The 14,888-nt window shown below is 29.3% G+C and overlaps 1 protein-coding gene across 1 annotated transcript in view; it reads left to right on the top strand.

The window, feature by feature from the left end:
* The first annotated feature begins 6,520 nt into the window (after positions 1-6,520).
* LOC136083890 (uncharacterized) overlaps positions 6,521-14,888 on the top strand; it is a 50,770-nt gene continuing 42,402 nt past the window's right edge. The window contains exons 1-2 of the mRNA XM_065803809.1: positions 6,521-6,591; positions 6,745-6,822. Coding sequence (XP_065659881.1) covers positions 6,580-6,591; positions 6,745-6,822 — 90 coding nt within the window. The 5' untranslated portion in view covers positions 6,521-6,579. The remainder of the gene's footprint in view (positions 6,592-6,744; positions 6,823-14,888) is intronic.

The raw sequence follows: 14,888 nt of genomic DNA, 5'->3' as shown, positions 1-14,888 counted from the left end.
GGATTTTTCATCGAGTGAATGTTCTTCTACAGCCACGCTTCCTCTTCTTCTGTGTGACTCTTGAAATCTCACCAAATTTTTAGTCCAAGTCTTCTTGTTCTTTGTTACTGTGGTATGACTTTTCTTGTGAGACATCATATAATATTGTTACGACTTTACGGATAGCTGAGCGTAAATATCCGTTTAATAAAGTCGTTTAATTAATAAAATACTTTAACTGTATAGTAATCCAATTATAGTTCGATAATCCAGTCAATGTTGATAACAGTTCGATAATCCAGTCCGTATCCTAACGATAATGCTACAACTACTTATACTTCGTACACTTACAGCGTCTTTAGTTCGCTACAGTAGTTCCTTATTAGCTCAGTTACACGCAGAGTACTTCATAGAACTATTCACATTATCAACACTGAGCTCTGACAGCAGCTCGCTTATATAATTATTTAGAGCTTCCAGAATGTTCTACTAAGTTCTATAATCTTCTACAGTCTGTTACAGTCGTCTATATCACCGTGGTAACACAATGACGTCATCACATAACAATTCCAAGTATTTGCCGGCACACGGCCGTTTCGTTGCCATGGTAACGTGTGGCGTTATATTTATAAATTCATAACAAAATAATGAAATAAATAGAATTAAGCTGAGAATTAAGCTTAAGATTAAAACATCGGTCAAAAATGAATGTATAAAAATGGTAAATCAAATTTTTATTTTGGGGTGACCTTTTTTTGTTGCAGAAAGCTATTTGGGCCTTTTTTCATGGTTTTAGGTAAAAGTTCATCGATTTATGATACAGGAAACATTTTATTTGAAAAAAAATTAAAAAGTCATATCCCTAATATATATATATATATATATATATATATATATATATATATATATATATATATATATATATATATATATATATATATATATATATATATATATAAATGTGTGTGTGTGTGTAAAAAAAGCCTTTTTTTACAGTGCTTGTGTAGTCACAGTTTGAAATAGGGCTAGCAAAACCAGTAAACCGGTTTACCGGTTTACCGGTAAATTGGTTAAAAATTATGTTTGAATAATTTTCAAATAATTTACCAGTAATTCGGTAAAATTTTATGGAAATTCTGAATAAATTATTAGTAATATTTTTTTCTAACAAAAAAGAAAAATTCTACAAAAAAGCTAACTTTTTTACATATTATAAAAAAACAGTTGAAATCGCAAAAGTTTAAGAACTTTATAATGGAAAAGAATTTTGTTTTTTTACAATTTTACAATATGCATTTCTTAAAAAAAAAATACAGCCTACTTGATTGATTTTTTTTAAGTTTTCGTTTTTTAATAGAGAAAGAAAAATATTTACATACAATTAGGATTTGTTTATGTAGTTTATTTATAATTACATTCGGTTTATTTTGTGCTCGCGTTCCATCTGGTTACAGTTACAGGTGACATTTTGTTTAATTTAAATAGGGCGTTAGTGAGTTTTTTTTTAACTATTTGGCTTTTTGCACTGGATGATAAAATTATTAAGTATCATAAAAAAAAATTTAAAATAAACACGACACATAACTTTGAAAATAAAGCGAATATTTTGTATTTTTATTGTGTTGAGTAAGTATTTCACAAAAAGTCTTTAAAATTATATTATAGAATATATTTGTATTGTGTTCCAAAATTTACATATTGAATTTTTTTTTTAAAAAATAGCCTTATCTATGATGTCTACTGGATCCAGACAAAATTAATTGTGGAATCATTTTCTACGTACGAAAGCTGGCGATTCAGCTATATGCAATGTATGCAAAAAAATATAAAATGCTCTGGCGGCAGCACAAGTGGTTTGCACAATCATATTATCAGAAAACATAAAATTAATCTGCAAAAAAGAGTTCAACATGATGATGCAGATCCAAATTCTAGATCAAAAATTTCTGATTATTTCAACAACATTAAAACGATTGATGACTCATTTCCAGCTGTTTTAGCACGACTGACAGCACGAGATTGTTTATTATTTAAAAAGATTTGCACATCATACAATCTTCAGCAATTATTTAAATCCAAAGGATATGATTGCTTAAAGTCTCCAAAAACAATTAAGAAAATGGTGTTGCAGTACGGTGACAAAATCCGAAAACAAATCGTTACAGAATTATCAGAAAGAATAGTCCGTGGTGAATTATTCAGCTTGACTTTCGATGAATGGACATCTCTCAAAAATCAAAGGTTTATGAATGTGAATGTCTACTCGTATGATAATGTATTTTGGAATCTCGGATTGGTTAGGATTAAAGGATCGATTCCTGCTGAAAAATGTATAACGTACCTTCAAAATACACTTAAAGAATTTAGTATTGCGATAGAAAATATAATTTCCATTACTACGGATGGGGCCGCCGAAATGAAAAAGGTACGCAGATTACTGGACGTAAATCATCAACTTTGTTTAGCCCAAGGCATCCAGTTATCAGTAATTAAGGTACTGTATAAAAGATCTGTTTCGGATAATATTTCGTAGAAAATCAAGAAGTGGCTATTACTGAATTTGAACATGGTGAAGATGAAGAGGACGATGTTATGGAAGATATTTGGGTTTTTGACGTTATTGAGGATACACCAACTACTGATTCATCAATTCAACATGAAAATATAGGTCCAATAATAACAAAAATTCAAAAAATTGTTTTCATGTTCCGTAGATCACCAACAAAAAATGACATCCTCCAAAAACATGTTAAGGATGAATTTAAAAAAGAACTTACACTAATCCTTGACACAAAAACACAGTGGAGCAGTATGTTGATAATGTTGGAAAGAATTTATGAGATTAAAAATTGTGTTCGTAAGAGTCTAATCGATATCAAATCCGATATAGATTTATCAGAAAATGATCTCAATGTTGTATCAAATATAATAATGGCTTTGCAACCTGTTAAAGTAGCTGTGGAAGCTCTCTGTTCAAGGGACACGAATCTATATGCTGCAGATTTGACAATTAGGTTCATGTTGGATAAACTAAGTAACCAAAATAATTTCTTAAGTAATGAATTGAAACAAGATTTAATATTTCGAATAAGTGAGAGAAGAACCGTATATTCTGATATATATTCATATCTTCATGAACCATTTCCACGTACAGCTTTAAATAATGAAAATAATTATGGCGTGTTTAATACAACAAGTAAATTGGTTATGGAAAAAAATATTGTAGAAATCATTCAATAACTTTTAAAAAACGATTCCGAAACTACTGAAGCTGAAGTTGTGCAAGTGTATGAAACTAAATCAACTAGTGAATCTACGGTTTTATTAGCAGTGGCGACATCAAGTCAAGCAATGTCAATAAAGGAAAAACTTGATATAAAAATTTAAAAAAAAATGGTAACTATTGCTCACGAAGAGATTAGTGATCCGAAGACAACATCGGGTCTTTTAAATATAGTCAGGAAAGAAATGGCGTATTTCAAGGAACAAAATATTTAAGGAAAACATATAAACAAACTCCAAAAGTATATTTCAGCAGTTCGCCCAACCATTGTAGAGTCGGAAAGAGCTTTTTCTGCAGCAGGTTTAATTGGCACAAGGTACAGAACAAGTTTAAACGACAAAACATTAAATGTAAAGTGTTTTTTAAGAGCTTACTTCAATAAACAATTTATGCTCCTTGAAAAGAATTGACTATATTAATTATTTTTATTTTAAAAATGAAGTTTTCTTTTTGTTTATGTTTGTTTATGTTTACGCTAAAATACAAAAATGTTAATGTATAATAAATGAATTAATTATAATTTATTATATAAAAAAAATCTTTTTGATTGTTTAATTTATTTATTTTTAACTAGGATGGACCTGTAAACTGATGCTGTTTTACTAATATATTCATTTGTTATGCTTTTTGTTGTTTTCAGTGTTTAGATTATTACTATTTAAGCCTTTGGAAAAAAAACCGGTAAATTACCGGTAACCCGGTAATAACTTTTTTTTTTACCGAATTACCGGTTTTTTAAAATATCGGTAAATTTACTAGCACTAGTTTGAAATATACAAGCTAATGTTATGTTGAACCATGTACTAATAATCCTCATTACTTAGAAAAAAATTGGGAGCAGTTTGAATAAAACCGTTAGTTAGGTTTGAAGTGGGGTCAAAGATACGCAGTTGACACTATTTACCCATTTTTATGGGGTTTGACGCGATTGACAAAATCAAACAAAATACTGATCTAATCATTATGAAATGGGTCTAAATCAACTTCCGAATCCTTTTCACACCTAATTAGACCAACGAAAATCCAGAATCGGTTGAAAAATGTTAAAGTTAGGTATATTTTTCCAAAATATTCATTCCTGAAGTGAGAAGATTTGAAACATGTAGAAATGTCTATAATATCGCGTGTTATATAAATTAGGGCGGGAGAAGGTGGTGGAGGAATACTACAATCTATATGTGGTGAGAAAATTCTGACCTGGGGGTTTGGGGCAGGGGGTTATTTGGAACAATGCATTTTCTCGCCTTGTTGGTTAGGTGGTAGGTGGGGCCTGGGGGTTAGTTGCAGCGGTAATCCTTCAGTTAAGCGGTGTAAAACAAAATTATTATTTTGCCTCATTGGATTGTCTCAAAAACGTCTGAAACGTTTTAAAAGCAAAATAATAATTTTTTTTTACGCCGCTTAACTGAAGGTTTATCAAAAGTGCTTTAAAGTAGTGATAGAACACTATTATATGAAGTTTGATAAACTTTATCTTTTTAAGTGAAAGAACACGTTATAGTTCTGTAATTGATAGGACACTTTTATAAACTTCTATCTATTGTTGTTGTTTATTATATTTGACTCCAATGCAGAGAGTAAACTTATTGAACAGAATGGCTAAAACCAGAAAAAAGAAAGAATTATTTCTTCTAAGAGTATAAGTGACAAGTTGAATGACAATCAACTCCCTACTAACAAGACAAATTGGAGTATTATTATTTATTAATGTCTGAAAATCATAACTTTCGGACATCAAAAAATAATAAAATAATTAAAGATAAAATCCTTCTCTGCGGTGGATTCTCTCATGATGTCAAGCTTATTTGTGAGGAAAATTGTCAGTGTTTCGTTAAAAAGGTCACTGCTATTCATGAAAAAGCTGGAGTTCCAACATCTAGAGTGGACAAAGTACAGAAGAAAATGAGTGAATTGCTAGCTAAGCACAAAAAATTGATTTCTTTTCAAAAATGGCAAAACTCTAAAGAAGTAGAAAAGAGAATAATTTTCAAAGACAATAGTTTGCCTGATCCATTTGATGTTATGCCCATTGATGTGATACAAACGTTAGAGAAAGATAAGACCTCGGGTAGACAAGGCCAAAGATATCATTTTCATAAAAATGTATTTCATAAAAATGTATATTTCATCGATTTTGATGAGTCACATTTGTTTATATTTTTTAATTTATGTATAAAAGTGTATTTCATAAAAATGTATATTTCATCGATTTTGATGAGTCACATTTGATTATATTTTTTAATTTAATGTTGTTATTAGTTAACGAGGCATCTGAACAAAGAAGTATTATTCATGTTTGTTTTGCTTGTGGCTTGATAATTTGTCATGTTAGAAAAAGAAAAACATAATAGCAAATTATATTTCCATATTTAACAGAAATATTTATATGAAAAATAATTCTTCTAAATTATACAAATATATATTTGTATATCTGCTCTTTCTCGATGAAAACACAACGTTGATCCACTGTATATAACTTAACGTTATTCCAATATATATGGAGCAACGTTGATCCAATGTTAACTCAACGTTAATCCATACACATTGGATTAATGTTGAGTTATAGACATTGGATCAACGTTAATCTATATGCATTGGATTAATATAGGGTTATACACATTTGATCAACGTTGATCCCTATACATTGGATCAACGTTCGGTTTAGATTGAAAAACAAACAGCTTTTGCGATATTTTTACATTCGTTGGACCAATGTAATTTTCCTAATTATTTTTTGTTCCGTTGTTATTAAGGTTTTCATTAATATCAATATTATAAAACTAACATTGGATCAACGTTGTATTTGCATCGGAGAAAATAGCCAACGTTCGCAATGTATTTTCATACGTTGGCCCAACGTAAGTGTGCTAGCTCGGTTCCCAAAAAGTTCTTGATAAGGAGTGGGGTGGGGTGGGGAGCGGGTTTGACAGGTCTGTTTTTTGCTAATTAAGGCCTAGAAAAAACATATAGCTAACCAAGATGTTAACAAAAAAAAAAGATCCTTGTTGGCTATTATTTGCCGACTCCAGAGTCCAAATATGCCTACTTATTTTTGAATGTAATTTTTGTTGATGGGGGAGGAGGGGGGTTGGGGTTTAGACACCCTAGACTTGTCTCCTCGGGACGGCCCTTATGATAATGATGATAATGATGGTAATGATGAATATAATGTTTATTGATGAATGTGCTAAAAGAAATGTTAAGTTTAATAAAACTAAAGTAAAAATTAAATTTTCTCGTAATTTTACATTTAGATTCATGAAGAAAAATGCGAATGTTTACCTCTTTGTTGTGTAAATCAATGTGGTGTAGAAATTATGCGTAAAGAGGTTTAATTTAAAATCTAAATAGCTGTTTAATATAAAAAGTATCCTATTTATTTAAGTAACACTTGACACGTTAAAAATTTCTAAACAACGTCTATTTTACAACAAGACATCTTTAACACGTCTTTCAAACGTCGTTTTAAACATTTTTTATAGATGTCTTCCCATATTACTGATAGTTGCGCTAATACAATTATTCCATGTCAATATTTGAATATTGGATGCAAATTTAAGGTAAGAAAGTAAGTTTTAAAAAATTAAAAGTTTTTACACTTTGAAAATTAAAATTGTATAAAATTCTTAAATAATAATAAGCGAGAAATCAGGTACACATCATGCTATATATCATCAGTATATCAATCAGTTATATATCATCTGTATTAATCCCTATCTACAACATTTCTTGAAAAAAAATTAAAGTGATTAATAAGTAAAAATTTTGATTGAAAATTTATTGCTTAAAAACAATTTATATTTCCTGTAATTAAGTTTTCAGAATGTTTTCAGAATGTTTTCAGAATGTTTTCAGAATGTTTTCAGAATGTTTTCAGAATGTTTTCAGAATGTTTTCAGAATGTTTTCAGAATGTGTCAACTAATTTTTATATATACTTTGATAAAAGGTTTTAGTTATACATTGATAAAATTTCTGGAAAAGCAGTTTTTTATTTAATGATTTTTTAGCTAATGCAAGTTTCGAAAACTTTACACCTACTCTATTTGCAAACACTATGTTTTTACTCATTATTTTAACTTTAAATTAAAAAAAGTCAAAATAGGAGATATGGTAAAATCATTTACAACAAAAAAAAACTTAATTTGTTCTTAAGGATTAGCAGGTCAAAGACAAAGTGAACACAAACAGCGCTTCCTTGCATAAAAAAAGTTAAAAACTAACTATCAAAAACGTTGCCAATCAAAGCAAAAATCTTTAGATATACATGGACACGATCTATCGCTATAAAAACCAGCAACCACCATTTATAACTTTTATTTTGATTTAGTAAGTTTTAATAAGCTTCCATAACTAGAGACATAAAAATAAATGGAAATCATTATATTATTTTGTTACGCTTACTTTAGAAAATTCAACGTACACAGTTTTCTTTAATATCATTTTCTTATTTATACAATAAAAACACGTCGAAAAATTTCGACTTTTTTTTTAGCTTGATGTTTTTTCTGGTGTTAATAGATTTTGCATTTCAGGACTAAAAATTTTTGTTAAGTGTTTTGATTGGTGATTTCTTATTTTGACAACTAATAACCTTAGTCACAGATAAAAACTTTAGTAGAAGGTTACTTTTAATTTAACAACAAAAAAACAGTCTCAGTAAGGCGTTTTTTATTACTTTTGGCTGAGACAATATTTTATCCGCAATTATTCATACAGCTCCCCACTATTTGTAACTGTTTGTACTCATGGTTTTAACCTCCTGGCAAATACTTTCACCAAAGGCTACACTTTTTCAGAAACTGGTGCATCATAACTCCTCTATAAGTGTTCTTTAATAGCATTTATCAAGCTTCTTTTCTGTTAAAGTTGTTTGAACACATTGGTCGTTAAAGAAAAGACCTGTTAAATGATTATTATCAATTTTCGAACACTCAACTTTAAGCTCTTCCATGGTTCAATACCTCTCCCTAGCAAGTTTGTTATTATCAATTACTACAAATGCATTTAGTTCAGTAAATTAGCTTACGTTAAGCAAAACCGTGGCTTATAGCGATACTCCAAATCTTTGGGTTATTGAGGTCTTTGTAAGTTTTTTTCACATTTGCAAATGAATTAAGTCAACTATCAGTGGTTATATATGTAGTCACCAGGTTTAAGTTTCTCAACCTTAATAATTGTCTCCCAATTATTTAAAAACCTTGATGTTGATGAAGACACCATCAGGCTGCAATGAGCTAAACGCAGTAGATTTAGAACTAATACATGAACTAAAATCTCCTATTTTACATTGAAAAAAAGATACAATGCTTGAAAAGAGAAAAAAGAAAAGTATTTCGTCATTTTTAGTGTTTGTTCATACTTTTATACCTTTTTGTTCAACTGAACTTATTATGGAATGGTGATATAAAATATAATAAAAAGACATCTTATATTAATGAAATTAAACATATTTTTGTCTGTTTTTTTTTAAGGAAATTATTCAATAATAATAATACTTTTTCATTGTTTGTTTGCAGTGTTTTATTTTTAAAACTTAATTTCATTAAAAAATTTAACGATAAAATTTATTTCATATTAATTGTCTGTTATTTCCGAATTAGTTTGAAAATTGAGGCGGAAATAAAAAATTGTTGGCCTAAGAAGATAAAAGAGATGTTGTAAATTATTTGATGCATTTTCCAATGCATCAATTTTTTCTCTATTTTCAGATGCCTGCTATTGATAAAGCAAGAAATACACATAAAGTTGATGCTTCTTTCCTTGAAAAATCAATAATTTAAAAATACGCTCATCACCATTACTTTCCCCAAATTAAAACATTACTATCTTTCAGCAGATAGATTATTTGATAGGGTTTAGCAGGATATTAAAAAACGTGAGCAGATTTTACAACCTGCTATTAGCGAAGCAGTGGCATTGCTGTGGTTGGTATAACCCATTGCGGTAAATTTTTGGTGTCGACACGGAGTAATCCTTAAATCTTGACAAAAGATTTTTGTGTGAATTGAAGAAAGAAGTAAAAAATGAAGAAATAGCGGTGTTTTCATTAAAGAATATCTAAAATTCAAAACCTGAAATACATTGGCTATACCAAACGCAACAACAAATTAACACAAACACGAGCAGTTCTGTCATGATTAAATTTCATTCATTATGATGCTACCCCTCTGTGTAAGGTTGTGATGGTGTTAACCAGTGCGGCTTGAACCTTCGCACCCCTGTTGTGACACCACTGCTACAGAGACATTTTAAGACAACATGGGAATGTTTTTGTTTATGGCCAGGATTGGTCAGCTTTTGACTTTAAAGCAGAAAAAAGTTTTATGAAAACAATAAAAACGTTTAACAAAAGTTAGACCATAAAAGTAATCAATTTCAACTATCATGAAATTGTACTCTGTTGCAATCGCACTGAGCTAACCTTGTATCGCCTACTTAAGAAGGTTAAGAGATAGGATACTTTTATACTAAGTATCCTAGTGTTTATCTATGTAAAAAATATTTAAAAAAGTATGTTTTTGTTTGCAAAATACTGTCGGTGCAGGTAATGCAATACGCAAACTTTATGAGGCACTTCTGGAAATATCTAGAGTTGATAGTCCACTGTCTAAAAAAGACAATTAAATTTAAATGTTAATTTTAAAATTTAAAATTGAATGCAAAATAAAAAAATGTTATGACTTATTGTTTCATATTTAACTCTCGGAAATAAATTTAAATTCACAATTGTGAATTTTGAAATATCCCTTCGGGCACAGTACGTTTTTAAAACGTTCTTTGGACGTTTTTATTAGGTTTAAACCTTATAAAAACGTCTAAGAAACGTTTTAAAAACGTTTTAAAAACGTACTGCCCAGTGCCCAGTGGGCATGGTACGTTTTTAAAAAGTTTGTTAGACGTTTTTATAAGGTTTAAACCTAATAAAAACGTCCAAAGAACGTTTTTAAAACGTACTGTGCCCACTGGGTGGGATAGTAGTTTACATTGCTTTAACAGAAAATTGTTTTTATTTACATTATCATTAAAATATAATTACCAAAACATAAAACATGCAGAGTTATGCAATATATTGAATAAAATAATTTAATAAGAGATATATGGGTCTATTAAAGTTTATAAACTTTCCTTAAGATCTTTATAAAATGGATTTTCCGCATTTTGCTAATAAGCTGTAATTGGATATACAGTATTTTGAAAGTAAATGCTAATTTATAAACAAAAACTATCTATATTTTGTATTTACCTATATTTTAACTCTTAACATATCTAATATACTTTATGCATATATAAATTAAGTATCAATAGTTTTTCCAAATATATGAGCCATCATTGTGTATCGACAAAAGTCAGTTTTCTCTAAAATGGATATCCTGCATTTTGAAAATACACTCTTCATATCAAGTCTAGAAACAAATATTCTCTTATTTCCAGACTTAATATTCTTTTAGTTTTTTTGATATAAATGAACTTTGAAAAAGTATAAATCAAGACCATAAGAAGTTGAAATAAAAGCATCTAAATACATCACGTGCTGCTTTACAGAAATAAATGGTGACGATGACACAAACAAAATGTAGAAAGAGTCTTTTCTACTTACAGCGTTTAACAATATTTATTTCGTTGGAAGCATCCTAGTCACATGTATTGGTGATTCAAAAATTAGGCAGTCTAATGGAGTAATAATAAAGCAATCAAAAGTTATACGTATCCTTGGTGTTTTCATTGGTGAAAATCTTAAAAGGAAAAATCATATCGGTACTTTATGCCACAAAAGTTTTAAAAAATATTGAAGTATTGTAAAAAGTACGAAATTTTCTAATTAAAAATGCATTAATTCAACTTTTTTTACTCGCTTATTCAACGCAATGTGAACTATGCAAATATTGCATGAGGTAGTACTAAAAAAAACATTAGATCCTCTTTATCGGCAACAGAAGCATCCAACACGATTAATAAACTTTAAAAACCGTTAAACTCATGCCATACCTCTTTTATTGGAAATGAATGTTTTTAATATATATCAACAAGACACTATTAATGTTATTTGCTTTATGTACAATGTAAAATTAACTTTTTTCCTATATCCTTTTCAAATTTAAATGTAATGAAACCAAAAAACAAATATGACATAAGAAATTAAAATCTTGTTCATAAACATTATTTGCATATAAATTTTGGAAGATCTCTTATATCATATCACAGAGCTTTTCTTTGAAACCTAATAGTTTTAAAAAATTTTGGTTTCTCTTAAAGTTAGACTTTTTTTTTATTTAAAAATAAATTTAAAAAAGTTATTTTCTTAATTGATAATATAATCGAGTTCTTTTGAGCTTGATCCTTATTTTGATCCGTATTGTGTGATTCCTTAATGTGATATTAGAATTATTAGGTTGTTTATATAATATTTAGGGGTGTCCCAGATAGACTATCCAACCGGATATCCGGTCGGATTTTGTTATTATTCGGTATCCTTTATTCAGCCCGATAAAATTTATCCGCTTTTTTATATACCGGCTATTTCAGGTTAATGTCATTTGAAAATTAAAAGAAACCTAGAAATGTAAAACTTTTAAATAATCTAGTGGTAATGGTTTCTTTTTAATATTGTTATTATTAAGGGAAAGTGGTCCACAACGGCCTCCAAAGGTGAGATAGGCCCCTACCAAATCTCTTGCTTGGACATTAATTAATAAAAATTTGACTTAAGAATATTGTTCAGCTGACCATAAACATTTAAGTAAACCATCTGAAAAATAGTTTTTTTATTGTTAATTTTCGGCTAAAAGAATATTTACAAATAAAACTTTTCAAATTTTATTGAGCTAAGTTTATTTGAGTTTGACTATATTTGAAATTATTGTCAATTTTTCTCTATTCAGAGTGTGAGCTTTTAATGTGAATAATGAACAGAAGATTATGTATCATCAAAAAATCGGTTATAGTCAATTTTTGATTAGTAATCAGGTTTTATTCAGAAATTAAATTAAGGGGCCCATGTAAGGCTACTTTCATGAAAAATGGGCTCCTAGCATTTCTGTGTTCAACTGTCGTTTCTTAACATAAGGCAGAGTTATACTTTTAAATTTCTGATGTTAAATTGTAGAACATAGAATAAATTTCCTGAAAATTTTTATGTAATTTTTGGTTGGTTACAGCTAATTGATTCTATCTTTTTTTAAAAAGGAGCCTGTTTTAGGTCACTCCCCTATTATTATCAAAATACTACTAAAATGCGCAATATGCGCAATATTTAATGCGCATTATGCGCAATATTTAATGCGCAATATGCGCAATATTTAATGCGCAATATGGGCAATATTTAATGCGCAATATGCGCAATAATTACATTAGTTATGCGCAATAAGTAATGCGCAATAATTAATGCGCAATATGCGCAATAATTACATTAGTTTATCACTCATTTATATTTTATTTACCTCAACGTAGAGAAACTAACATATTTAGCCTTGATTACTTTTTCTTATAAAAAATGAAAACAATCTTCCAAAAATACAGAGGATGCAGGTGGTGATAGTAAATTAAGTGCTAACTCTTTTAGAAGTGGAAACTTCTCTTCATGTTTCCAATAATTTAAAACTTTAATCAATTTTTTTTTTCTATAATTGAGTGATTAGAGAAACTATCATCTCCATGAGCAGCTTTTAAAAAAGAAACTTGATCAGATTTTAATACATTTTGAATTTCTTTGTGCAGCTGAAAAAGATTCAGTTATAACTTTTTATCCTCTTCATACGAATTAAAATGAAATTTTTTTTTTGCGTAATTATGCAGCGGAGTTGTGCAAAATGACTTCAGACCAGATTTATTACATCCCCTGCTTATCTGATTTCCACATGGAATGCATATAGCTCTGAAATCACAGCTATCATTAATTTTGAAAAGTTTTCAAACAAAGTTTGCGATATGGAATGTTTATCACGATAATCTTTTGTCATTATAAAATATATATTTTAGGAATTGAGTTACGTTATCCGGTTATCTGGCTAGATAATTTTTAAACATCCGAGTATTCGATATGCGGTCGGATAATGAAAAATGTTGTTCGGGACACCCCTAATAACATTTTTACGAAAAGTGTTTTATATATTGAAATTTAGGTTTTTAAATATTGAATTTTAACGGTATTCTTTTGTTATTATTTTATTATTATTATTTAACTTTTATTTCGCTGATGAAACAATATTACAATTTTTCATATAAAATAAATAACATCGTAAACATAAAAAACCCTTATAAAAAACGTTTTTAATCTTTTTAATTTATAATATATATATATATATATATATCTGTACCTCGGAGGGATACAACACTATGTCCATTTTCACAACTTTACAGGAGAGGAGTTTTAAACTTTTTTTCAACAAAAAGTGTTATTGGCACAGCTATTTATTGAGATGTTGAAACAATATTTTACCAGAACATTCTATTTCTTGTTATTTACATCATGCAGTTGTTATAAAATAAAAAAAAACCTTTTTTACGGTTTATTTTCACTTTTTAATGGACATGGTGTTGTATCCTTCTAATAAAGTTATTGTACTATAAGACCTAATGTGGGATATTCAATAAGAAACACAATACTATTTGACTTACAAAATGTATTTAACTGTTTTATTTATAATTCTCTTTACAAATACAAATAATACGTCTATGTATTCAACTAAAATGGTATTTTAGATGCAAAAAACTCAGTCATCATCACGTAAGTCTCCTTCAGGGTACTCACTAGTGGTATTTCTAGTATGCTTTAAGTTTTTATAAAAGTCATGGCAAACTGTAGGAACATATGGTAGTAATGCCAATAGATCATTATACTTTTGTTGCGATATTGGTATTGGACTTGGTGTTACCAGTTGCAAATCGTTTGGCAATGTTAGGTGTCGCATTCGAAACCTAACAAGGTCAATCTCCTGGTTTTCATCAGCGAAATTACTTTTCAAAAACAGAGTTCCCATGCTGTTCTGTTTTACTTGCCGTTGAAGACAGGTTGACAGAAGAACTTGTTCTTTGTTGACATCTTTTTTTCTATTAATAAAGGGTGGATTTTCACATGTTTTGACATCGTACAAAGACCTAAAATTTTTAAAATCTTCCAGTTCCATATTATGCACAGTATATTTCATTGAGGTCTGTCTGACTAATTGCTACCAATCCCAGGGCGTTAGAATTGTCATGTTGTTAAGTTTTTTTCTCTTCCGCTCTATCAGTGCATGGACAGTATCCATCTCTATATGCGTGTGGCCCTTTAGTAGAAACTTTTGAGTGATGATTTTTACTTGAGGATACTTATTGAGTATCCAAAAGAAGCACATAATAAGGCTAATATTCTTATTCTGGCCGTAACAATTATCCGACCACAGAATGATTTCTTCAATGTCACTGCCAGGAATGACGGTATCTGCCCATTTCAGTAATGCAGATCCGATTTCATTTCCGCCACGAGCTCCTTTGGATTCGTCCCACATAATACAATGGACTGACGAATCAGAAGAATCAAAAAGGGTGTAATTCAACGTCCAAAGTTTTCTCTTGTAAAAGCTTATGCAATTTGTTATAAGGGGTGACGGCAAACATTTTTGAAGATCACCCGTTAATACCTTAAG

This window comes from Hydra vulgaris, chromosome 08 (assembly GCF_038396675.1).
Source record: "Hydra vulgaris chromosome 08, alternate assembly HydraT2T_AEP".
Taxonomy (NCBI): domain Eukaryota; kingdom Metazoa; phylum Cnidaria; class Hydrozoa; order Anthoathecata; family Hydridae; genus Hydra; species Hydra vulgaris.
This window is presented reverse-complemented; position numbering and strand designations above follow the sequence as displayed.